General features: G+C 40.3%; 4 protein-coding genes across 6 annotated transcripts; 3 read left to right on the plus strand and 1 right to left on the minus strand.

The window, feature by feature from the left end:
* The first annotated feature begins 13 nt into the window (after positions 1–13).
* Positions 14–9,558, plus strand: LOC146582128 (uncharacterized). 2 transcript variants are annotated; one of them, XM_085291823.1, is made up of 7 exons: positions 14–2,299; positions 5,931–6,081; positions 6,507–6,650; positions 6,834–6,962; positions 7,084–7,314; positions 7,567–7,692; positions 8,068–9,558. In XM_085291823.1, the coding sequence occupies exons 1-7, from the start codon at positions 2,142–2,144 to the stop codon at positions 8,293–8,295; spliced, it is 1,167 nt and encodes a 388-aa protein (XP_085147949.1). In that variant the 5' UTR covers positions 14–2,141; the 3' UTR covers positions 8,296–9,558. The 2 variants fall into 2 exon arrangements, with proteins under 2 accessions (XP_085147949.1, XP_085147957.1); XM_085291831.1 differs by lacking the exon at positions 14–2,299 and adding an exon at positions 5,201–5,220.
* Positions 9,559–11,598: 2,040 nt separating this feature from the next.
* On the plus strand, positions 11,599–13,033 carry LOC146582129 (uncharacterized). The gene is made up of 6 exons (XM_085248101.1): positions 11,599–11,728; positions 11,938–12,190; positions 12,270–12,361; positions 12,470–12,609; positions 12,704–12,808; positions 12,908–13,033. The coding sequence occupies exons 1-6, from the start codon at positions 11,599–11,601 to the stop codon at positions 12,992–12,994; spliced, it is 807 nt and encodes a 268-aa protein (XP_085104227.1). The 3' UTR covers positions 12,995–13,033.
* A 4,834-nt stretch (positions 13,034–17,867) lies between these two features.
* Positions 17,868–19,597, minus strand: LOC146582130 (putative glutamine amidotransferase-like class 1 domain-containing protein 3B, mitochondrial). The gene is made up of 5 exons (XM_085248116.1): positions 19,494–19,597; positions 18,910–19,022; positions 18,605–18,776; positions 18,317–18,518; positions 17,868–18,225 (listed from the first exon to the last, which is right to left on the minus strand). The coding sequence occupies exons 2-5, from the start codon at positions 19,015–19,017 to the stop codon at positions 18,033–18,035; spliced, it is 675 nt and encodes a 224-aa protein (XP_085104242.1). The 5' UTR covers positions 19,018–19,022; positions 19,494–19,597; the 3' UTR covers positions 17,868–18,032.
* Positions 19,598–19,749: 152 nt separating this feature from the next.
* Positions 19,750–24,733, plus strand: LOC146582131 (uncharacterized). 2 transcript variants are annotated; one of them, XM_085291842.1, is made up of 10 exons: positions 19,750–19,894; positions 20,040–20,240; positions 20,988–21,101; positions 21,185–22,861; positions 22,966–23,065; positions 23,158–23,306; positions 23,396–23,508; positions 23,593–23,682; positions 23,788–23,910; positions 24,000–24,733. In XM_085291842.1, the coding sequence occupies exons 2-10, from the start codon at positions 20,159–20,161 to the stop codon at positions 24,201–24,203; spliced, it is 2,652 nt and encodes an 883-aa protein (XP_085147968.1). In that variant the 5' UTR covers positions 19,750–19,894; positions 20,040–20,158; the 3' UTR covers positions 24,204–24,733. The 2 variants fall into 2 exon arrangements, with proteins under 2 accessions (XP_085147968.1, XP_085147977.1); XM_085291851.1 differs by having other exon boundaries at positions 19,768–19,834.
* Positions 24,734–25,033: the final 300 nt, after the last annotated feature.

Here is a 25,033-nt window from a genome sequence, read left to right on the forward strand (position 1 = left end):
CCCGCAGCACGCCGTGTAATAAATACTCACAAAGAAAACGGCGGCCGTTACAACTTATGTCTAAAAATGTATAGTTTCATGCTTTGGTTAAAACACTCGACTCCAGATACACGACGCCCAGCTGGAAACACTACGCAAGTCGAGCTGCCCGCGATTCTCAGAATGTACAGAAAATGTAAAATTTTTGTGATTTATATCGTTATCAGGACGATAGATGTCTTATATCGGGATATGAGATTTTGGTCATATCACACAATTAAGTATTCCGGTCCATACTTAGGTTGAGTTACACGTGTAATGACTAAAACCAAAGTAACACTAAGACAAGTAGTTTAAAAGGTTTAGGAATGAAACAATAGTTTAGGTTCATGTCAGCATAGTCACTAAACGTAAAGTCAGCTAAACAGAATTACTTACTGCGACATATACAAAGACAGATGTTTGTAACAGTAAAATGTTGAACAATAACTTGTGATGTATGAAGTGTTATTTCCTGTTTCCTGGTTTTGGTATTTTTTTTAAGTGCAACAATAAAAAATGCCACAGAAGTTATGGGGTATTCACCATGGAAACGGCTATCAGCGGTCTACAGCCACAACATTCGAGTGACAATGGCCAAAATAACTACTGGTGACGCAAAGTGGTTGGGTCCCGTGTTAAACTTTTTTCTGTTTTTTGAAATGAGTTGAAATGAGTACTAATGAGACCGGAAATTGACATTTGAAAAGGTATTAAAAACATTAAAGAGTTATCAGGCGCCCAGACCTTAACCATCAGCTATAAAGTCATGCTTTACAAGGAAATAACTTACCGTGTGGACAGGAAGGCAATCTGTGTACAAATGGGTCAGACACTATAGTCAGAATCCTCGAGCAAGCTGGCACAGATCTGGCATGTGTTGTATGTGTATATATATATATATCTCTATATCTAGCTCTAAACAAACACTGAGTGAGAATCCCACGAGCTGTGCAGTTATTCAAGCACAGACTCATCTAAATGTATCCAAATTATCTTAAAGAGTAGTTTACAGTTTTCATACTGAACCACGGTGTGTGTGTATGAAATGTTTGGGGGACCCATTCTAGCCAAAAAGTTGCTGCTGAGATTTATTGCCTTTGACCAAAATGTCACACAAACAGTCTGAAACTGCCTCTCTTTGAGCCACTACTGTTCTTGTGGTTACAAAATATTTATTGGTCACAAGGAAAAAGGAAGTTGGGAAGTAGTCATCAGTTAATGAGTTAACGGTAAAAGATCAGGAGATTTATTTCCATTGACCTTTGAATGCTTAAAATGCTAAAATACTATATTTGCAGTTTGGTATGTACGTAAAATGTTTCTCAGGAATTCATTTTTTTACCACGACTGGCCTCGAATCTCTCGGACACGATGGGAAACAGTGTGTAGCAAACTAGGTTGTCAAATTAATTTCCTTAGTGTTAATAAAAGACAGCTTAGCCTGACTAAGAGGAACATAATTAACAAAAATCCTTTAATTTACTTGATTGTCCCTTGGATGAACTTGTGATTTACTAATTAACCTGTTGCAGCCAATTTCCCTCAGTCCCAGTAATGAGCAGACTGGTGAATGCAATCAGCCTGACTCTGTCATTATGCGTTATGAATAAATGTATGCATTACCATTATTATCAATTACATGTCCTACAATACATAATCATGCATAAATTATGCATATCTATTCAGCTCCTCACCTATTAGCTCTTTTCTGAATTGCTTATTCAGAAACAGCTCAGCTAACGGGCACGCAGTCCCCAACACTGACCCACATGCACAGACTCACACAATCGACACTAACTGGAGTTTCCCAAATTCTCCAAATGATCTAAACCAAAAAGGCCAACTGAGAAAACATTTGAATAATGTGTGGTCACATGTGGGGGGTTACAATACTTTCAACAGCTAAAGTACGGTGGGACAGACCCTCCTCAGCAAAGAGCTGGAACAGCTTGTCACTTCCTATTCGTTGCATCATGTGGCTCATGGTCTCGGCTACTTCCTCTTTTCACTACGTATCAATACTAGACGACAGTATTTACTTTCCACCACACGCGCCGGGGAGGCTGTATGAAGAACAACTAGTTTGAGGACTTCATGACGATTTACATATTCGATTTATAATGGATGGAGATCTGCTGTCTTTGTCATCTTCCTCCTCGTTATCATCTTCAGCAGCAGAAGGAGAACCAACAGGAGGACAGAAAGATGCTTCACCTAAAAGTGACAGCAGCCTTCCTCAGAGCCAACAGGAACCCAAATCAGCTGAAGAAGAGTTATGGTGAGTGTGTAAGTGTGTGTGAGTGCGTGTGTGTGTATTTCTACTTATGAAATAGAAACAAAAACAGGAAAATATGCGGTAAATCATAATCAACAAATTTCCCACATGTGGGACTAATAAAGGTTATCTTATCTTATCAATCACAGCCTCAAATCCACTCATGGTAAGATTTATGTAGGCAGGATTGCATAGATGGCTACCTATAGTGTCCAAGGGGTGCTGAGTTTCTGTCCACCTAAAAAAAAGTACATAGTTTCAGACCCCGAGGTATACAATAAATTTTAGAAATGCTTTAAAAAGACTCAAAGTCCCATTGTAGATAAAAACCTTTTAAGTGACATGTTTTTAAAGATATTTGTGTAGTTTTACGAGGAAGTTCCCCTCAGCGAGAGGAGGAATAAAGAGTAACTGCGGAGTTTCCCATGAGATCACCAAAAAAACGTAGGCTTCAGTTCACTGTTTCGCAAGACTTGGTTTAAATAGAAATACCACCAAAATGTCATTTCTTGCTTAATGTCAAGAAATCAAACTTTTAAAAAGTATCATTTAAGTGTCTTTTATGTTTCTTACACTTATTTCATGGTACATATAAAACATATGCGTGTGACTAATATTCTTTCTTCTCAATGGGGGGTGGGTACACTTTATCACAGTATTTACCCATATGATGAGTCTTAAAATCAGCCTCGTCCGCCTCCTCCTGTGGGGCTTTAACTGTGGCCACCCCACGCACAAGTAGAGTGATATTTGTCAGGGTTACCAGCAAGAAGGAAAGATTTTTTTCTGTCTACCTCTTTATTATATGCCATGACAGTAAATTACCATATTGCCGCAGAAGGCAGTAGCATTTTGGTGTCCTTCCGAGATGGCATATGATTGAAAACTTAGTGAAACTGGGTCACGGAGTGTGTATCGACTGTCAAAGCTGGAAGAGAAAAAGCTCTGTATCAGGGAGACATGGAGCATAGTTGCTTCAGTGGGATGGCTGAATACACAGTGTTAGCTTGCCAAGACAGGGTTTTTGGCATGGGTGCATTTGTATTTAATGCCGCAGTGGCCACTAAAGTTAGGCTCTGTTTCATTTCATTGTGTTTCTTTACAGCTTCTTCCCTCATACTGCACCTCCCAAACTGCAGAGCAGAGGGTTCATTGTAGCTGATTTCCCTATTAGTGACCATAAACAGTCTGTGCTAAAGCCCTTTGTGCTCTCGTTGAGCCCAGAAATATGACAGATGGCACAGTGTAAAATTAGACAAGCAGTTTTAACCATGGATACACTTGCTTTTTGTATAATAACCGTTTCAAATCTCAGAACAGGCTTTGAGCATTTTAAACGTACCAAAGGAACTTTTGCAGAATTTCCTCAATGTTTTTTGAAAATATCACCTTTTCAGAGAACAAGGGAAAAGTCACTGTTCTGAGTGTTGTTAACAACATTTATTTTGTTATCCAGAGCTTTCAGCAGTTCTTAGAAAAGCATAGTTTTTAAATGAACTTTGGTTACTAAGAGAGGTTATACAGGGCACTGGTGTATTTGGAGGAACTTTTGAGGTTTGTTTTGTCGTTGCTAAGCTAAACTAAAATGTTGCTGGTGCCCAAAATTAGTAACACTGGACATAGAATGAAAATAATAAAAAAAAAAAAACTTCCCTTAATACTGTTCCTATAATCACGAGAGGACACAGAATGTATAGTCCCATTAGAGAAGCTGATTTACCTGACAGCAAAGTTATCTATTTAAATAAAGGTTAGTAGTAGGTCCAAGTAGGGTTTGAATCTGGTAGCTGGGGCCTTTTTACATGTACTTTGACTTCCTGGTAGCCAGGTTTGGGGGGATTCCCACTGTCCTATCTCTATCAGCCCTGACTACGCCCTCTCAACCTCTGACAGCTGAGATAGGCTTCAGCTAGAGGTAGGCAGATCGAACCAGATAATCATTTTTTGGAAATTAAAAGAAATATACCACAAACATAACACATGTTATTTATGGCCTATAGCAGATTTACAGCTTTAAACAAGAGAAGCCAACCCAAAGTGCTTTAGAGAAAGGTACATTTGCATTCCAGATCACCAAAATCTCCAGAAATCCCAGTTTCTGTCACCCAAATGCAGAACTAGGAAGACAAAAGTAAAGTAAAAATCACAGCTTTACTCAACACTTAAAAAACAACGACTAACTAAACTACTGTAGGGATGTACGCATGGATGTAAACTCATACATCATGAGGGAGAACACGGCAAAGAACAAAGGGAGACAGTACACAGGCAGGAGGCTACCAAAGTAAAACAGGAAACAGCACACTCGATCAAGACCGAGACACATGAATTTCACATAGTATTGGACCACAGATGAATAAACATGAAAGCAGAGGGAAATCAGACAAACACGGGGACATGACCAGGGAGATAAAGGATAACAAAACTCGGAGACAGACGAAAACAAGAGGCACTGATGACAAGGCAGAGACGAAACCAAGGAACAGACTAGACACGAGAAGAGAACTACACTGCTCTCTCCTGCATACGCCGTCTTCACAGGTATCAGTACTGTATCAGCAACACTGGCCCTATATTTACTTGGTATCAGATTGATACCATGTGTGCAGTATTGCACAGCACTAGCTTCAGCAACCCTGAAATGGATAATGGAAGAAAATGGATGTATGGTTTATTTATTTTAACAGATTACATCACATTTATATATAAAAAGAGTCTTTGTAGCAATAGTAATAATAGTAATAGCTTCAAAAGTTAACCCATTGTGCCATTTTGCTCATGTTTAGACTTCCATGTTCCTATTTGTGGCTATTGCCTTGCTGCTTTCTGAAATTGTGTAACACAGATTTTCACATAGCAGGACACTGAACATAAGTGGATGAAAGCATGTGTTTGCGGAGGAGTTTAGCCTTGAGGGGAATGAGGTATGATCGCAAATTGTTATTCTTTGTAGTACTTAGCTCTGTGAGGTTGCGGCAGTATTTTTGTGTTAAGAAGCCCTGCGGCCTGCGTTCACTGTTTTGTGTGTTCCTCTGTGAGCAGATACCCCACCTCCCCACCCTCGGGCTTCTTCTCCCCCTTTTGACTGCTTAGCTGTTTCTTTTTAAGTAGAGCTCCTATCAGAGCTGGTAGAAAGGAAGCTAGTTTGACTAATTAGACCTTGCAAATATTTTTCGTTCCTGCGTGCAGTTCAATAGAAAAGTGCATTTTCCAGGGATCATCACCCACGTTGTTTCCATGGGCTATCAATGCGCAGATACATCGGATAGTAAACAAACTTTGATATGCCAGGAGAGACACTGAGAAGAACATCGCTCTGTGTGTGTGTGTGTGTGCCTGAGTATTTTGAGTACATAATGTGACTATGCATTTGTGTGTGTGTGTGTGTGTGTGTGTGTGTGTGTGTGTGTGTGTGCGTGGGTGTGCATAATGGCTCCTATTCGATTCCCTGTAAGTGCACTCTACGGGAGTGGGCGTTCAAAAGTACCTTGACTTTTTTTTAAGTGTACATGTGCTGGCTTATTAATGGAAATCCTTTTCTGATGTTCTTGATCGTGATTTTATTTAAGGCAAACTCCATATCCTCCTCTGGTATGTATGCATGTGTAAACAGCATCTGTGTGTCGGTGTGCAGGGTGCAGGAGGAGAGTCCCGTGGCTGACAGGCTGCTGTCCACAGAGGAGCAGGTGACTCTGATCACAGAGAGTCTGACAGTCACCTCGACTGACCAGGAAAAGCTGCTGCTGCTCAACAAGAACACTGAGCTCCGCAGAGTCAACAAGGAGGTACAGCATCGCATTAAAACCGGCACATATTCTCCACTGGCCCGCATTTTATTGCTGATGTTGGCAATTACATTTAGTTCTCTCTGAAAACCAGAGGAGAACTGTGGGTGTTGTGTGAAAATTGCTGCAAAGCTGTGAAGAACCATCATTTGAGTTCAATTTTTCACTATTATACAACCAGGGCTTCCTGATTTTAATTAGTTGCTTCTTAATAAAAAAAGGAAACCGAGGGGGGGGGGGGGTAACTAATGCATTTAGAGTAAGAATGAAGTGCCCGGCTTCAGTTTGTGATGCCAGCATTGTTGTGACGACAGACAGAGTGACGGCAGTAAAGATTAAATGAACGAAGCTATTGATTACTGCAGTGGAGGCCTTGGCAGTAATGACTGTTGTGTGATGATGATGGTCATGATGATGTGTCACAGCTGATGAAGCTGAACGAGGACTGGGACCAGGTGTACCGCAGTGCCACGCTGCGTCTACAGCACAGGCTGGAGGCTTTGGAGCTGGAGAACAGCGCAATCAAACAGCTAAACAACAGACTGCTCCTCAAAGTTGAACATCAGCAGGTAAATGCAAGCGCTAACACACCACCACCGCACAACTTATTCCGGGCATTTGCTTATATACTGAGAAGTGGGTGTCGTAGACGAGGGGATTCCTAAACAGTTATCTTGCAGCTGTTTTAAATAGCCATCGATAATAGATGTGGTTTGCATGTGTGATATTTATTGCTATATTTGGGATTGCAGAGTGCAAAGGAGTACTATGAGCAAGCATTGATGCAGGAGCTAAAGAAGAACCAAGAGCTGCAAGAATATATCAGGCTGCTGGAGAGCAGGTTGCACCACCCAGGGAGAGACTTCACACCTGCCAAACCGGTATTGCTCCTGTCAGAGGGTCTCACCTGTACCTGATCGCATTGTGCATTTTCTTTTCTTTTTTTCAGTTGTATGATCACAGTGTTGCTCATCTCTTTGTCTTTTTTTTTTTCCATCAAAGGGAAGCTTTACTACTGTGATGCGAGGTCCAGCTCTGGGCCCCGGAAGTCATCCTGACCTGTCTTGCGGCTCTGCGCAAAACCCTTCACCCTCCTTTTTCCCAGCTTCTACCAGCCCAGAGGCTGAGTATCAGCGAAAAGGCCAGGCCAGCAGTTCCCCACTGGGAGTGCTGGAAAACTCCAAGCAAGAAGTGCATGATTTAAAAGAGCAGCTGGAGGCACTGAGATGTCAGGTGGGCTGCTCTCTTCTGCACAGCTTCCAGAAATGTGTCTGTTTCTAATGAGAGGAGAGCAGAATTGATGTCGACTCACTGTTGCCAGGGAAAGATTTGCTTAATGCTGAAAGAGACTTCAATGAAGCGGTGAACGGCACCACCAAGTGGTGGCTCTGTGCCGCGCAGACATTCATAATAATAAGCGTCCGCAGATTGCAAAATACGGCTTTAACGATGGCTCGCTGCCGTGTTTTTGTCTTGTGTCAGCAGACTGAGATATATGAGGCAGAATATCAGACAGAGCACAACGACCACAAGCACACGCTGCAGGAGAACCGAAGGCTGAGGAAGAAGAGAGAGGAGATGCGCCAACAGGTGGCACTACTGCAAGAACAGGTAGTGTTTTTGTCTATGCACAAGAGTACACACTCACACAGGCGAACACACCCACATTCATACTTAAATCCCTTAAGCAAAGATTATGAAACCTGCCTGCTGTCTGATCTTGATGCAAACCTTGCAAAATAAATGTGAACAAACAGAAAATTCATGCAGTGACTGGTTATTTCTTTTGGCTTATAGTGTCAAACTAGAGACTTTAATGCCATATTTTTATTTATGTAATATGTTTAAACATATTGTAGTAGGCATATATGATTAATCCACAGCTGCTCCAAATAAAACAATATACGGATTAAACCCCTTTCAGCTTCGACCTGAATGTCTTAAAGATGTGTTTGTCACTGGAATCTCGTGTGTTTTTCTCATCAGCTTAAGATATATGAGGATGACTTCAGACGGGAGCGGTCGGACAAACAGATGCTGCAGAGGCTGCTGTTACAGAAGACATCTGAAAACAAAAACCCTGTGCTCATCCACCGCTGTAATAATGAGCAGCAGCTGCTAGGGGGCGACAAGAGACCACAAAATGGAGAGAAAAGGAAACAGCACCACCCACTCTGCCCAAAGCACCCAAACAGGGACAAAGAGTCAGTGTGACACTTAGAGGGAAAGTGAGCCATGTTTACAGAAAATGAGTGCCTGGTAACATCAGACTCACTAAATGTGTCAGCAGCTCGCAAAGGATCTTGAGTACTAAGTCTCGTCTGGAAAAGCATCATTAGACAAAGTAAAACTCTTCATGTAATTTTTTAAGCACTTCAGCACAAACATTTGCCAGTGTGTACATAACTCTCACTGCTGCAAGTTTGAAGTTTCCTTATAGTGTAAAAAGAACAACCTTATGAAATATTCCCTTCACAGCCGAAGAGAAACTGAAACAAAAAGAACAGAAAGAGAAGTAGGAGACCAGAACTGAGCGAGAAGATGAGTGAACCAAAAACTGTAGTTTGAGCTAAACAAACACCTCACAGATCCTCAGCTGACAGCTTCACTGTTTGTGCACGAATGTGCTGGTTTGTGAAAGGAAGTAGCTACACACTGCTGTACATATGACATCATCACTTAGAACAAACATAACCAGACAAGTTTCAGAAGAAGGTTCTTTCTTTTATTTTTAAGGAATATTTTGAAACTATAATGACGTTGTTACTTAACATGACAGTTTTCAGCTGTGCTAACTCGATCACTTACCCACATAACTTAACTTATAACTTAATAATTTAGCAATGCGGGACTGATATTGATTGAAGATGTGCCTGTATAGATAGTTTAGTCAAAATCAGGCATGATTTATGAGTGTAGTTCATCACACTTGCATCGTTTCATGTTTCCGATAAAGTGTAAATATGCTTTTATTAGGATTAACATATTTAAGTTGCCTTTTGAATCTTTCACTTCATTGCAACACTTTTGTGTAACCCTTTTTTGTAAAAGGTCATTTAATATCTATAATGTTTAATTAAAGATACAGATAATTAATATCACTAACAATTATATTTTTATTAGTTTGTGTAATTAAAGATTGTTTAAATGGCATATATTGCATATACCATGGTGTTGGTGGTTTTGTAGTACATTCATGCTTTTACTGATCAATGATCATTCCTGACATCTCACAAACACAGACAAGGTGTTATGTTATGTTATTAACATAAGGTTTAGCGTCATACTAGTCATCATAATAATGCTTATATATGCATTACAAATTATTTATTCTCATATGGATTCATAAATGACAGTTGTGGCTTTATTAAGCTATCTGTGTAATGTTCATAGATACTAATTGGCTAATATACAAAGCAGTTATTAGCCAATTAGTAAACATTATAAAATAAAGCATGATTTGATGATCAATTTTAATACATGTATTCGCATTGATTCAGAATACCAACACAGCTGTGCCGTTTATGTGGTTCTTCAGTGGACGCATTGCACTGAACCATCAAACCTATTTGCAATTTCAGAAAGTTGTACAAGGAAGGTTGAGTGGGTTTTTTTCCTCAGAGATTAATATCTTTGCAGTCTGAAGGAAGCAGTTAGGGCTGCTGCACGTTTTTACTGCTAAGTGGTCTTTGTCGTCACTGAAACCAGAAAGAGTGACTGGAGGGGTTTTCCTAAACAAGATTTTCCACTGCATACTTCTAGGTTTTTGTAACAGACTGTGAAAGGTTGCCTGTCTTTGTATTAAAGGGTCGTTACGTTTATTTGGTCACTGATTAATTGATTTTCACAGATATATTTAAAAGGACAATTGCTTGTCAGCACCAAAGTGATAGAAGGAAGTCACTGTGGAAGCTGCTCTTTGTCACACTGAAACCGATCTGCATCCTCAAACTGATGGGTTGCTTCTACGCTGCTCATTTATCCCTGTTTTCCAGTTTATGAATAAAATATATTGTTATTAATTTTCCCACAAGACCTTGACTCTAGTTTGGTCTTTTTATCAGCTTTTATCATTGAAATATAATGACACAAGTTATGGTTATGGTTACAAGGTTATGCTTTTATTGCATTGGCACTGTGTTTGGGATTTTTTGCCATGGTGAATAATTAAGCCGTTCGCAACCAGGTGCTTTCCAGATGGTGTTTTACGGTGGATCAAAAGAGGTACTGACATCAATCTGGACAAGAGCCCAAACACCAGTGGCTGAAATGCAGCCCCAAACCATGACGGAGCCTTCACCGTGTGTTACAGATTGCTGTAGAAACTCACTGTTTTACGTCTATCTTGACCTGCTGCCCACAGATGTGCTCAGAAGTTTACATATGGGCATAGCTGTCAGTCCAGTTCTTATATAATTCGGGATATCTTACCCTTTTCTCCCTCTTTCCCTTCATTATGAATAGCTTCTTGACAGCCACCCTTCACAGAGACCATTTCTGATGAGGCTTCAGTGAAGAGCAGATGGTTTAACTGAAGCACCAGATGTATTCTTGAAATCTTGTCTCAAGTCTTTCATGGATTTTTACCTATTGTTTAAGGACGGAAGAGGCTTGGTTCAAAACTTTTACACAGCACCACTGATATAATAGGAAAGGACAGAGAAAAATAAAACATCTTCACACCATCATTATGCACAATATGAAGTATGTCTTTTTCTCATCGGTTCCTCATTCTGTAAATTCCTGACAAGGAAAAGAACGTGTTGAACAAAAGGTTGTGATGAGCGAGGGCATTTAGTCAATGAATTCATGTTGCTTGAAAGGTTTTTGTTTCACAACATGTCACACCTTTAAGATACAATTTCTTTTTCCTGATGGTAAAATCGTTCACTGCTCTGGTATTCATTGACCTCAAAAGGATGGAATGTGACAATCATTGTGTGGCACAATTTCAAATCAAAGACGTTTTACGATGACACAGAGAGGAGGTCCTTGGAAGGTGGGTTGTACACTATATAAATCTGTGCAGCAGAAGCATTGGAGAGCATCCAGGATCCAGACTTGGAGAGACACCAACTGAAGACTGAACAGTGCACAGGTGTGATGCTATTAACACATTTACTCCAGCAGTTATGGTTAATAATAACAGCTGTATTCCCTGTGGTATATTCTCCACATTTCACCAAGTTATACATTTCTTATTTTACTTGTTTTTTACTGTGGTTTTGCCACTCCAGAAAAATAAGTCAGTTTTGCATCTCTGTAGGGTGTTTTCTTAATTTGCTTTAGTCCACAGAACAAACATTGTTTATATGGTTTATTTTCACCCATCATGGCAAGTGGGCAGGACTTTTTTATTTTTATGTCGCTGAAAACACGAAGGAAAACAGGAACTGTTTTGCCTTACCAACTTTTCTATATCTTCTCTACCCCTTAAATACCACCTCAACAAACAGCTTCTACATTATAAATTCTGAAAAAGCCTTAGCCATCGTCTGTGAGACAAGTCCTGCAGAGATGACTGCATCCACAGAGAAACTGCGAGAGAGCTACAACCAGCAGGGCTTCCTCTCGGCACTGCCTGTGCTGAATGAGACAGAGCTGAGGGAAGCAAGAGATGCCTTTTCTAAGTTGGAGATGGAATTTGGTAAGTAGCACACAGCGATGAAGAGAGATGGGTAACAAGACAATGCTAGTGCAGAAAAGACAGTTGAGGAAAAAGTAGCAACAGATCATTAATGAGTTGAATTTATCTTCTAAAAGTACGAATATGCATAAAAGTAATTAAAACTAGTAGACTAAATTTTGCCCTGTTTTTTCTAAGGAAAGCTGTGTTATGTTTATACATATATCCAGGTACTGAGTACACGCAGTACAGCCTTCACAATGCTCACCTCCAGTATCCATGGGTGATGAACCTGACCAAGCACCCTCACATCCTGCAAGTGATCACAGCCGTCTTGGGCCCAGATGTGATCCTGCTGGATTCCCGCTTCATCTGCAAATACCCAGCATCGGTCAAACCAGCCAAGGAGGAAACAATTGCCCAAAGCAATGGGCACGCTGAAAAAGATGAACTTCCATACGTGGCCTGGCATCAGGACATGAGGTAAATTTTACTCAACAGACAAAGAAGCAAACACGTGTTTGTTTTGCTTTCCTATGCCTAACTCTAATTGTTTGTTCAGGTACTGGGGTATCACTGGCGGCCCTGTTCTTTCTGTGTGGCTTGCTTTGGATGACTCACTAAAAGAAAACGGTGCCCTGCGGGTTATCCCAGGTATTTCATCTGCTTTAGTGTTTTGTTTTTCTTTTATACAACTTGCTATAAAATGTGCTTTCTAAAATCAGCAGTCTTACTCACAGTGTTGAGCTTTGCCTCCTGTAGGCAGCCACTGCTCAGGCATGTTGCCCCATCGCCAAGCCCTCCGCCCTGGGAACATGCTGTCAGTGAACCAGGAGATCCCAGAGGAGCTGGTGCAGGTGGAGGAAGCTGTGTTATGCCCTCTGTTAGCTGGACAGATGTCTGTGAGTTCGGTTTTATTCTTAACTTAAAAGGCTGTAAATGAGGATAAAGACATTGTATGTTGAATGAATGACCTTTTGTTTCTTTAACATATAGATTCATGATGGACTCCTTGTGCATGCAAGTGATGCCAACACATCACAAAAGAGACGCTGTGGGTTTGTGATCCGTTACGTTCCCACCTGTGCTTACCCCACAGAGGTAAGGCCGACGTTTTTCCCTGTTTTGAAAGAATCAGAGTGTCCTCTTGTATTTTTCTGTTTTACTGTTTTACTTACTTATTTTACTTCTGTTTCTTAGGATCCTGATCGTCCAAGGAAGTTTCATGCAACAAAGTTGGTCAGCGGGACAGACGCATTCAATCATTTCTCCAACAAAAGCACATGAATATAAGTATTCATGTGACTACAGTCCAATTTGCAAGACCAGGAGTTAATATATGTTACAGAAATATAATGTGTTGTTAAAGCAAATGTTTAAGTTTTATAATCAAATCAAATTTCAGATTATTGATATATTTATCACATTTCTGTCATTTTTTGACATAACTTGCTGTGTTTAAATTCCTTTAACTCTATATCATGAATTAATTAAATAATTGAATGTGTAGAAACTGTTTTGTGCCATAAACTGGTTTGTAAAATTTGAAATAAATGACAAATTGCATACAAACAAAAGAGACTCACGGCGATTTTGCTTTCCAACTAAAATCTTTATATCATATTAATGACGAAAAATCTACAATATGCCAAAAGCCAATTCAGGATGTTTGCTTGGTGTAACAGATTTGTTATAAATTTAGACCGAGTTCAACAGTAAAAACTTTTCTTTCTTTTTTTTTTTACACAAAGCGCTGTTACATTCTTATTTAATGCACAAAGCAGAGTGAAGTCTACTTTGTGAAATTAAACTTATTGACTCTTAAATTTTTGCATTTTCCTGTTCAATTCTCATCATAAACAGAGATGCTCATACAGCTGTTATTATAAACAGTACTGTGCAAAATGCTTGAGCCAACCCTCGGTTCTGTATATTTTCCTAGCAAAATGGCTAATAGGTAATACAAATGGAATTATATTTTATATTCTAACAAGCTTGAAACTAAATATTTGGTGTGATCACCTTTATTCTTCAAAACAGCCTGAACTCTTGTAGGCAGATTTCTTGTAAATTCTTTAAGTAGTTTTCAGGAATAGCTATCTAGATTTCTTGAAGGACACTCAAAGCTCTTCTCTGAATGTCGGCTGCCTTTTTGTTCCATTCTCTGTCATTATAATCCCACACTGCTTGTTGAGGTCTGGACTCTGGGGAGGCCAATCCATGGCTGATGATAGTGTTGCATAGGGCTTTTCCGGGTACCCTTTTACAGCTGTGTATTTGGGATCATTTTCATACTGAAAAATGAATCAGTGTTTTGCAAGATCTCCAGCACTACTGGCTGAAATGCAACCCAAACCATGACAGAGCCTCCACCGTGTTTTACAGATGGCTGTAGACTCTCACTGTTGTACCTCTTTCATAACCTCCTCTGTACACATTACTGACAGCTTTATCCAAAACTTCAAATTTGGACTCATCACTGCACCTGTAGTGGTTGATGCTCAGTCCAGTTCTTGTGTAATCTGCAGAAGTGCAGTGTTGTTTGTGAGCAGGTACGGTATGTTTGAGTTTTAATTTGTTTCAAACATTATTTCACTACAGTAGTTCACATTATTAACTACAACTGTGCATAAAGTGGTCTATCTGACCATCTTCGTATAATACACCTCACTCCTCCCTGCATGAATCTTTCTTTTTTATTCGTTCCTGTGGGGTGGAACTCAGCTCTCTCTAAGTCTGACACTGTCTCTCTCTTCTTGGTGAATTCTGTTTTGTAGCGCTTTTCACAGAGTTAATGTCAGAGTTAGAGAAATATCTGACGCAGGTCCAGCGCAGGATTCATCCAGAATAGTTTTGTTACAAACCCGTGAAATCTGTGTAACAGTGTAACCGTTGACCTGACCAGTATTTACCGTCAGCTCCTGACCCTTCCTCGTATCGAAGTTAGACTGTAATTGTGTTGACTTCCCTGTTGAAGCTGTTTTACGAAGCTTCGGGCAGAGCTGGAAGTACCCGCGCAAGGATACCGATGGTTACACTACACCCTCTTGCAGTAAAGGGAGGGTATGTTGTGACACAATACAACACAATGACACAATAAACCAGCAGATCGAGTTATTTCTCTGACTCATCTGCACAACGTGATCACTACATTTTTCAATTTTTCAATTTTCAATTTCAATTTTTTCCCTAATGTGGTCCAAATTTATATATATATGTATATATATATATATATATATATATATATATATATATATATATATATATATATATATATATACATATATATATATATATAAATAAAACACTACCTCTTAAGTTACAAAGTTTATTTGTATTGTGTTCAGAAAATGGGGACGGCAGAAGGAAGTTTTATTTTAAGCACCGGTTTGCTCGAACCACACAAAGGCAAATGTGTCCAACAGTCATAGGCATAAGAAACTGGAATTCTCTCACTGATCATCTTAAGTGTTGTATAAATGTTTCTCAATTTAAAATCTGCTATAAGAATAAAATGATAAACCAATATGAAGAAGTTGAAAAGAATAGAATTTAATTGTAGAAAAATGATCCTTTTAGTTTGATATTTAGTGGTATTGCTCATTGTTGAGTATATTGTTCTGTTTGCTTTGTTTTGTTTTGTAATGTGCAGAAAATTGTCATAGTGTAATTTTGGTTGCCTACTTGTATTATCACAGATAGGGGGCAGGTATCAATAAGAATTTATTCTTCTTCCTGCTCCTTTTCATGCATGGAAACAGTGTTACTTTAATTGAAAGGAAGGTTATGTATGGGAATGCATTACTGCTGTACCATGTGTGAAACAAACAAAAATATATATATATATGAGGACATGTTTCCAATAAAAAGTGGGTAACGTGATGGGTGGATGGCTCGAAGCTGTGAGCGCAGTGCTAAAACCTTGACTCTGTCCTGTAACTCTTCACAGAGTGTTTAGAGTTGAGTCCCTTTCTCAGTATTGATACTGTTTTACTACTGCCGAGCACAACTGAACAAAACTAAACATTTGCAGTTTTTCGAGTTGCATGTCCGCTCGGAAATCGGTGCACAATTACAACGTGTTTGTGCGTCTTTTCTCGATTTTCGTGGTTTCATTTCTACCAGAGCCACACACTAACACCATACTAACATTTCTAAAGCACTTAAATGAATGTGACTTTGTTAGTGTGTCCGAGTTTAATAAGTACCTGCAACCTCACCGAAAAAACGAACAATGCGCGCATTTACGCAGGTGGCACAGTAATCTTTATTAACACAGGGAGGGGTTGAGATCTAACAGCAAATAATAATTTGCTGCTCTTACAAAATGCAAGTCACTGTTAAACACAGATTTCAGGTATACAAGGTGAAATAATTTGTAATGAAGGATAAATTTGGATAAATTCTGCACTAGCCCTCAGTCTCACAGTCCCAAGAAGTTTCTAACAGACGACACGTTGACTCTTCTCCATCCTCCTCTCGTTCATCTGCCTGATAGAATCACGGGCTTACACTGTATTATTTTAGTTTACATCAATCTCATCCTTTCCCTCCCTCGCTCAGTGCTCGTTTCTGAGCCGCTAATTTGTGCCGTTCTTGGTAGGTAACTCGAAATGAACCGACTGCATCCTCGTTTATTCATTGGGGCACTGTTAGAGCACCCAAAGAACTTTTAATTCCCATGAGCCCATTTTTGCCAACGCATCATCTCGCTAATTTGCCACACAGCTTTCAGTGACAGACAAGACCCCGTGTCTCTCTGGTAAACTCAGAAAGCAGCTCATGCTCGGCGCAGACCGTTGGCTACTAAATGAGATCACCCTGAGAGATCACGATGACAGTGTAGACCGCTAACTTTGCCTTTATCAACATTCTTGCATGAAATATCCTCTTCTTAAAATGACAAGAACTGATGCTAATATTGTAAATATTGTAAGGAAGTGTTTAATTGTTTTCCTAAATGTTCCACACAAGTCGTTCTGAGATATTTTTGGAGATCTGTCAGAATATTTGACACTGCAGTGACAACAACACACAGTTACCAGTTACAGGTAAAACCTCATTGCAGATGAAGAGAGTGTGTTGAGAAGATCAGAGGAGTGCTCTGAGCAGCTCACGAATGAAGTAAATGATAAAGAGAGGAGGACAAGTGGAAGACAGTGAATCAGGAAGTGCAGAGGACTGATAATGAGGAATTCTAGCAGCTATGAAGAGGATAAAGAGTGGAAAGGTGGCTGGTCCAGATGATACCTGTGGAGGTAATGGCGTTTTAACCAGACTGTTTTATGCAATCTTAGAGAATGAGAAGTCTTTATAGATCTAGAGAAAGCATACGATAGGATATCAAGAGAGGAACTGTGGTTCTGCATGAGGAAGTCAGGGCAGTTTAAATAACCATGTTGACACATGAAGTTTCCCCGGCAACCTGTCCAGGGTGCAAACTGTCTTTTGTCACATATCTGCTCACATGAGCTCCAGCTCTTGGAGATGCAAAGTATAATGAGAGATTAGGAAAATGGATTGAATGAACAATAAATGATAAAAGTCCAGTTAGTTTGCCAGACCCAGAAGCAAATAGACAAGTGTGTAAAGCAGTCTAACTCACTCTAGGAAAGATGGCAGGTGGCAGTCTACACACCCGACAGCATTCAACCCATTAAACCTCCTTTCAGTTCCCCAGTGTTTCCCAGCGACAACAGTTGAACCGGATATTTGACAGGCAGTGAGACAATACTGTTCAAATGTTACTGGTGACAGAGGGCTCCTTTCCATTAACTAAATCATCATTAAACAATGCAAGGATTTTGGTAGGTATACATATTTCTTACTCCATGTGTAGTCGTATGAAAAAGGTTGTATGGGGAACCTCGAGCAAACAAGCCAATTGAAACAACACAGAAAAAGTGCGTGAATAATTCCAACAAAATAACAAAAAAGGTTTAGCTGGCCACGAAAATAGTTACTTATCTGTTATTTTGCTTAAAGGTACGGACAGACTTTTGCCTACAAATGCAAATCTCCAATGTTTTCATCCAGTAAACCCCTTGGTGTAATAAACCAGACAGTTTCTAACACAATAGGTTTGAACATTATGGATTATTGTATTATGTGTATGTCAGGACATTATTGAATGACGTATAAATAAGGAAAAACAACTGAATTGTGTTGTCTTTGTTAGATAATCTTTTATTGAAATTTTATTGCATTCAAAGTTTCACATCAGGTCAAAACAAAAGTAGGAAATAGGTAAAAGAGCTTGATAAGCTTGATAGAAAAAAGGAAAGAAGAAAGCACCTCATGGATCAATAATGTGATTAAACTCTTGTTAAGCCAGTTTCAGCGTTTCTTTAACCATGACACCTATTCCATCATAGACTTTGTGAATGGGAGCGTTGCACATGAAGGCAGAGGTGGTCACCAGCTTGTTTTTGGCATCAACATGAACTTCTTCCACATCTTTGTTCACGTGTTTGCAGCCCAAATCCTTCAGGGCGCCTGCTGTCTGAGCATATGGCCACCTGATGACAGGAAGTAAAGGGACTGTCAGAGCGGCTGACTGATGTAGTTTTGCACCCACATTAACATCTGATAATAAAATACTTCACCCACTTGTCACACTCTTTGTCCTGCCCCACGGTGAGCTCGCAGCCCGGCAGGATTTTTGCAGCCAGGATGGGCGCGATGCAGCACATACCCAGCGGCTTTCCAGCTTTGTGGAAGGCCTTGATGACCTTCTCTACATTTGGCTGGATGGCACAGTCCTTATTCTTCACTGCCCAGTCACTCAGGTTCTTAGCCACACCGAAGCCCCCTATATGGGTACAAGAGAACATCACAAAAGTGCAACTAGCACAACAGAAAGAAACAGCTTGTGTGTTTTATTCTGTGGTGTCTCACCTGGGATGATGGCAGCATCAAGTGCTGAGACATCTAGCTCTGCCAGATCCGTCACCTCACCCCTGGCGATACGGGCGCTTTCCTGCAGGATGTTTCTCTTCTCTTCTGTGGGTTTCCCCTCGCAGTGGTTTACAACATGCATCTGATCTGCATTTGGAGCAAACATCTGCACCTGCATACACATGAAATAAGAGGTTAGCCTCTGCAAGACTGAGGGATGTTGTAGGAGTTCAAATACTTCCAAATGTGACAGGGTTCAGATAAGCACACAGATGAATGTGTAACAAGCCTTTTCTCGTCCTTACTTTTGCTCCTGCACGACTCAGGTGGACAAGGACGGCAGAGGCCTCGTGGACCTCTGTGCCGTCATACACTCCACAGCCTGACAGAATGACTGCAACACGCTTGGCCATGATTCCTATAAAAACACACACAAAACAATCTTCCTTTAACTGAACACCAGTCAGCATGGACTATGGACTATTTCTTTCCCAGTCTGATATAATAACCAGTTAGTTGGCTAATTACTGCTTCTGTGCCACCTGTTCTGCCTTAACATAAAATATTTACATGAGCAGGTGAGACATAAGTCCCAGGTGTGCTGCTGCTGCTGCCAGTAAACACTTGTGACACCAGTAAACTGGAGTTACAGAATCGGGTGTTTAATCTGATGAATAATGAAGTTGTATCAAAGGCTAGTTTCGTCTGTACACAGTTTTTCTTTTTTGCATGTCATGAATGAATGAATGAATTAATGCCTTTGTTGTCTGAAAAGAAAACTGAAAGCAAATGGCTGACAAAACGAAATCTATCACTTGGAATTATCCTTCATTCATCAATGTTTGTCTCTAAAACGTAACTTAGGCAGTACAAGCAAAGATTTTCTCACCTTGAACGGCTCTCGGTCGGCTAGTTCTTCAGCTGTGCGGAGTCGAGTTTTCCAATAGAGGTGTGATGACTGAACTCAGAAGCAGACTCTTTATAATCCCTCCCGCTGTCTCCTCCCCCAATAACTCTGTAACCCGACAGACTGACATCATCCGCGTTACCGACAACGAGGAAAACGCCGAGTCATTCCGCGTTGTTATAAAGTTGTAATAAAATGTTGAGCTATGAAAAGAAAACGTTAAGATAAGCCACGAAACTACCGCATTGACATTAAAGTTAACTTCTTTGGCCTAACTTTTGAAAAAAGTGGCATATTAAAGCCACCGGGAATGGAAGAAGTGTGTGAGTTGTGATAGGAATATCTGTCTTATCCTGATTTGGATTTTTTGCAGCGGGGGAATGGTTAATAATTATTAATTTATTAATAATACTCTTTTCGATGATTCAGGTTAACTTATGTATTTATCTGTGTATTTTACATGCGCAAACTTCCAAATAATGACATGTTTACATTTTTATGCAATGTAACCTAAGTGATTCATTTTAGACACACAACAGATGCCTGTTGGATATTCCATGGACGCTGCCCGTGTTATTTCCCGGTGAGACACGGTTCGTCCTCTCAAGTGTCTGCTGATGTTACGCCCACGTGTATAAAACAGCCTCATGTCGACAGAGGGAGACACTACAGCCATGGCTCTAAGCGGCTCTCTGCACATATCCGTCGGCATCCTGAGCATCGGCGGTGGTAAGCTTGTGATTTGCTTTCCGAAGTGTTACCAGCTTTGTGTTTGTTTTGTTTTTTTCATGTAGACTATCATGGCGAAATGCGCGCTCATATTAATCATAACTCATATTGTCACATTAACATGAGGTGAAAAGACATTTTAATAAAGTGATTTATTTAAACTGCTGTAAGTGACCTCGAACAGCCGCCTGTCGTGAACGATATCAAGACATTTTAAGCCAGAAAGAACGGCTGAAAAAGGAGTAGTGTTAGTATAGTGCAGAAGACAGAGTAGGTGGGTACAATAATTCAGTCACAAGGATACTTGCAAAGATGTTATGTCTTTATATTCTATGTAACCTCTTTGAGAATCTTGTTGAATACAGCCTATTTACCAAAGTAAGTAAAAATATTAGATGAAATAACAACTACACACACTTAGAAAAGCTGAAAATCACTTTTAGCATTATTTTTTAAACTATCCAGTCTGCTGTAAATAAATAAGAGTTCATAATGATAAAAAACGAATTCATTATTAATTATGATTTAATAATTAAAGAATAATATAAATAATAATAAAATAATATTTCATGACGATCCTTTTAAGGTTGTTAAGTTAACTTTAAAAAACAAACTAAAAATAGATGTGAAAAAAAACACATTTTTGTTAACCAAAAATAAACAGATTTTTTTTTAAGCAAAAAAAAAAATAATAATAAAGCGGTAAAGATGAGAAATAAAGATAAAGCCAGTGATTTTATCCTACAGGTTCACTCCTGCTTTTGGTGAATGGTTATGGCAGCACTCCTGAAAAAGACTTGGTCCCCCACACTGCACTGGGAATTCTGCTTCTCATCACTGCAGCGCTTCTGGCTTACTCAGGTTTGTTTAGGTTTGAGTTTTATTATTGCATGTTGTCATGTAGCTGTAAGTGTTTCTCCTGACCCTGCCCTGTTTTTTCGTAGGAATCCGTCACAGTCTGTCCCACGGCCGCCTGTTTTCCACCCTGTGTCTCACTGTTTCTGCTCTGTGGTGTGGCTCTGGTCTGGTGTATATCCTGGGAGGGCAAAGGGTCATACAGCCCACACAGCTGAGATTCGCATTTGTTCCAGGCCTTGCAGCATTTATCTTGGCCTTGCTCATCATAGGCATTGCTGCTGTTGTAGCAAAGAAAGCAGTTCTCTTTCTCATAGCTGTTGGTATCTCCTTAGCTTCCGCCCATCAGATCGCAGGTCTGACAGCGGTAGGTTTTGGCCTGTATGCCACAGCTGCTAACTACTTCCTTGTCTGTCTGGTGTGTCTTTACTTTGGTTCTGGACGTCTGCTGTCTGTGATCACTCACGGTAAAGTGGAACTTCCTGGAACAGGTGCGAAGAAGAAAGCTGAGCTGAAAGCAGAGCAGAACCAGGGGTGTAATGATGCCGTGTCAGTGAGTTTGGCGATGAATTTATTATCTGCGTCTGTATTAGCCTGTCCCCTGCTAGGTGTGGTCCCTGAGCTCTCTGTCGGTCATGTCCCCTGGCTGTGGACAGCTGGCGTGTTCCAGCTCGGCATGTGTATCCTCTTTTACAGAGGTATGGACATGCTTGCTGCCACTTTTTATGGCTTCACTTCCCTCTTTGCGTTTGCAGAGGGTTACAGTGCCCTGCTGTCATTTTATTCCATTCGGCCTTACTCACCTGTTCCCTTTCCTGTTGTCTTCTCAGTTCTTTTCTTCATACTGGCTCTGTTCAGTACTCAGAAGGACCTGCTGGAGGGCTTCTACCAGCTATTCTTTGTCGCCTATTCTATTGCTCTTGCAGCCCAGCCTCAAGGCTTTTTCCAAGCAGGCACTCAAGGTGTCCAGGCAGCTATATTTGTGGCTTCTGCTTGCATGCTTTTGATTACCACCTTTAACATGGCCTCTAGTACCAAGATTCCCACAGGGCAGAGCTGTTTCAAGGCTTTAGTTGGCAGGATGCAGAGCGTTACTCTCAGGGCACATGACAAAGAATTGCACACACCTTACCTGGGCTACTCTAAATATGCAGATGCAGAGGTGTTAGGCCATGCATCCAATGTGCTGGCTACTTTCGCAATCACAGCCACAGTAGGTAGCCAAAATCCTCTCTTTGTGCTGATTCTACCCTGGGTGGTCATGGCTGGCGGAGCACTGGAGCTGCTGTGCGGCGCAGTAGCCTTTGCTCGTGGTAAAACCTTTGAGAGCACAGTCTTTATTCTCTATGGGGTGATGTGGACGGTGTGGGGGCTGACACGATATGGCGGCCTGTATGGTGAGACCAGAGGTCTTAACATTGCTGTTGGGATCATTACCTTCCTTGTGTTCAACATTTTAGTGACAGCTGCAGCGTTGTTTATGAACGTCGCATGGTTTGTCTACGCATTTACCTTCCATCTCATACTCATCAGCTTCCTGCTGGACGCCATGGGCTCACTGCCTTATGGCTATGACATAGGAGTCACAATCATCTTTGGCCTTGTCAGTTTTTATTTTTTCTTGGCACACATTTTCAACAGCACCTTCAAGTCTCCTCAGATCCCCTTAGGAAACCCTATTATCAAGCTGACTGGAGCAGGGGGAGGGGCAGCTGTCTGTCCACATTTACCAGCCCGTAAAGCCACATCTGTCCTACAGATTGCAGGTAAGACATAGAATACATTGATGCTGAGTTCTCAAATAAGCAGATGTTAGTATGCTGGATGTGGGTTTCATTTTACTATCACCCCCTCTTCTTTCTTCATGCAGAAATCATGAAAAATGGCGGCATATGTGGAATGCCTACTGACACCGTCTATGTGCTGGTGGCTGCTTGCAACAGACCTGATGCTGTAATCAAAGCTTACAAGTGAGTTTCCTATTTCATGTATTTCACTTGTCCCTAAGTGTATTTATAGCTGTCTAATTCCTGTTAAATCTCGCTATTTTGTTTGGCTTCAGGGTGAAGAAGCAGGCAGAGGACCGTCCCATGTCCATGTGGATCTCCTCTGTCAAGCAGCTGGAGCCGGTGCGACACCTGCTGAGCCCTCTGCTTCTGGACTTCATGGAGGCTGCGTGGCCATCTTCCATTAGCATGGTTATACCAAGAGGTGAGTGTAAGACTGTGCGTGAGTGTGTCTGTGTGCTGGTGGGATTTTTCTTATTATCATCATTTTTTGTTTCTTGCTTTCTCACACAGGCCCGTGGATGGAAATCTTTGGTTTGGGAGATGCTGCCAAACACATTGGGACTCCACAAAGCATTGCTATCAGAAACCCCGACTGTTCTGTAGCCACACATCTCATTGGTTTGGTAAGGGACATCAATATTGATCATTGCATGTCCAAAAATGAACCAAAATCAGTGAATATAAACTTCTAATACTTATTCCTATAGGTGGGGCCCATTGCAGTAACATCAGCCAACCCCACAGGTGAAGCTGATACAACTCACCACAATCAAGTGTATGCCAAACTGGGAAACAAGGTAATCATGATAATTTAGTTAATGAAGACTAAACAAGCTGCTGATTCCTAATTTTTTTCAGTTTTATTTTGTTTTTACTGAACTGGACGTGGTTTTGTTTCTTAGGTGGATGGAGTGTTATGTGATGGACCCTCCCCAGAGAACATTGCATCTACTGTGGTTGACTGCACCAAGATTGAAACTGGACAAATTGGTTTCTTTAGAGTCGGTCTCATTCCAAAATCAAAGGTAATATAAAGATGACACAGTCATTCTCTCTGTTGTAGTAATTTGGTGGTTGTTTACTTTGAAACCTGCTATTTCTGTCTGCTTTCAAGGTTCTTCAAATCTTTGAGGAGGTTCAGAGGCGGCACAGACAAGGGCAGACCAATCCTGCCTTTCAGTATGATATGGAGCTACCACTTACAGAAAGAGACATTTCAGAAGTGGGAAGCACCGAAGATTCGGGAAGAGAGTCTGAAAACTCAACACCCTGCCCGCCTTCACTTGAAGAAAATCCAGTCCTCGGGAATGGATCGTAGTTTCTATGCATTTGCTTAAAATATGCTGCCATTTCTAATAAACCTGATGTGTAAAGCTGTTATTAAATGAGGGAAATCACATTGTGGAACTAACTGGGTGATTTGTAATGTACTTAATAAAGTGTTATTTATTATGTTTCCCTTTTGTCTGAAAATTACAAAATTACAATAATGCACCTTTTAACTTTTCATGTTGAAATATAAAACTGCATTTGATTGATTCTAAATGCATATGTCCCTATTCATAAAATACTATATTGAAAAAAGTTGTGTTTTCTTTTATTCTTTGAAAAGTCATAATGTTCAAAATGACATGTAGGTTTTTGCTCATAATGAAAGTAGCTGATTGTGTCATGAGATTTCATCAATATTCTATTTTTAATGTGCATCATTAAAAATAACAAAAAGCATAACAATAAGTAATGAAATGAGTAACAAATATCTGATCTTACTATAATGGTGTATATGCCATGTATGCATGTCTGTATGTCCTTAACAGGGCTAATCTGAATACTGTGGATTTTTATATAAATTCCATGCATTTCACAATTCCCCTGCAAATGCAATGTTACGTTTGTTTGCATTTATTACATCTGCAACGTACATAACTTATAACTACATAACGTTTAACAGTCACCAAATGTTTTTTCCAAGGGAGAATTTAAGATAAGATAAAGATAAGATAAGATAAAACTTTATTAATCCCTCGGGTGTGTTCCTCTGGGAAATTCGGTAAGTTGAAGCCATCAGAATTATTAGAGTTTTGAACTTCTAATCAGCTTGAATTTTTATTTCGTTTTAGCTTTTTGTTTTCAAGTTGGTTTACTATC

The sequence above is a fragment of the Mchenga conophoros genome, linkage group LG2 (genome assembly GCF_057382185.1).
Source record: "Mchenga conophoros isolate Kocher_MC1m ecotype Shallow Benthic linkage group LG2, M_conophoros_male_GT1.1, whole genome shotgun sequence".
NCBI classification, from domain to species: Eukaryota; Metazoa; Chordata; class Actinopteri; order Cichliformes; family Cichlidae; genus Mchenga; species Mchenga conophoros.